The 733-nt window shown below is 61.8% G+C and overlaps 1 protein-coding gene across 1 annotated transcript in view; it reads left to right on the forward strand.

The window, feature by feature from the left end:
• Window positions 1-227: 227 nt before the first annotated feature.
• The window catches only part of KDR (kinase insert domain receptor (a type III receptor tyrosine kinase)), a 30,204-nt gene continuing 29,698 nt past the window's right edge, over window positions 228-733 (forward strand). Inside the window, exon 1 of the mRNA XM_010002527.1 lies at window positions 228-386. Within this exon, the coding sequence (XP_010000829.1) occupies window positions 228-386 (159 nt within the window). The remainder of the gene's footprint in view (window positions 387-733) is intronic.

A 733-nucleotide genomic window follows, 5' to 3' on the forward strand; every position in this document is an offset into this window, starting at 1 on the left:
CGATCCTGCTGTGCCTGGCTCCCGGTAAGCCCCCGGGGAGCCCGGGGTCCGGCCCGTCGGGGACCGCAGGAGTGGGTGCGCGGGGATGGAGGGGGGCGGGAAGGGCGTGGGTGCGGGATTCTCTTGGGGTTGTGAGAGCTGGTAGAGTGGGTGAGGCAGTGCGAGCCCCGGGGTGGGACGGAGCGTCCGGCGCTGAAGGCTTCTCTCCTCTCTCCTCTCCCGGCCTCATGCCCCCTCCTGCCTGGCCAGCCGGTGCTGACCTGTCAGAGAGGGCTGCTTGCCACGGCACAGTGTCCCGCTCTCTTGGCTCTGGCATCAGCCGTCGTTTCCGAGAGCAAAATGTCCCTGGAGCCAACTGCGGGAAACCTGTCATCAGTGAAGAACATGTTCGGGATGCCAGTGATTAAAGCATGGGGAAACACTAGGGAAACAGGGAGGGTCCCGGTCTGGCCTCGCTTTCTTATTGCCTCTAGTATCTGGCAGAGCGGTCCCGGTCGGGACTGCTGGCTCGCCCTGGTGAGGCGGGGATTCCTGGTAGTGATGGGAGCAGCCAGGGCAGACTGAAAATCTCTCCCTCAGGACCATGCAAATGTTGCCCACGCTGGGCTGTTGCCTAAGAGCAAGCACGGGCACCCAGATCGCAGCCTTCAAGAGCATGGGTAGCTTGGGATGGGTGCAATTCATCCCCTCACAAGAATAAGGTCTGGTAGTAATAGGTTTTTGCCTGTTTAGA

This window comes from Chaetura pelagica, unplaced genomic scaffold, assembly GCF_000747805.2.
Source record: "Chaetura pelagica isolate M959 unplaced genomic scaffold, ChaPel_1.0 scaffold67, whole genome shotgun sequence".
NCBI classification, from domain to species: Eukaryota; Metazoa; Chordata; class Aves; order Apodiformes; family Apodidae; genus Chaetura; species Chaetura pelagica.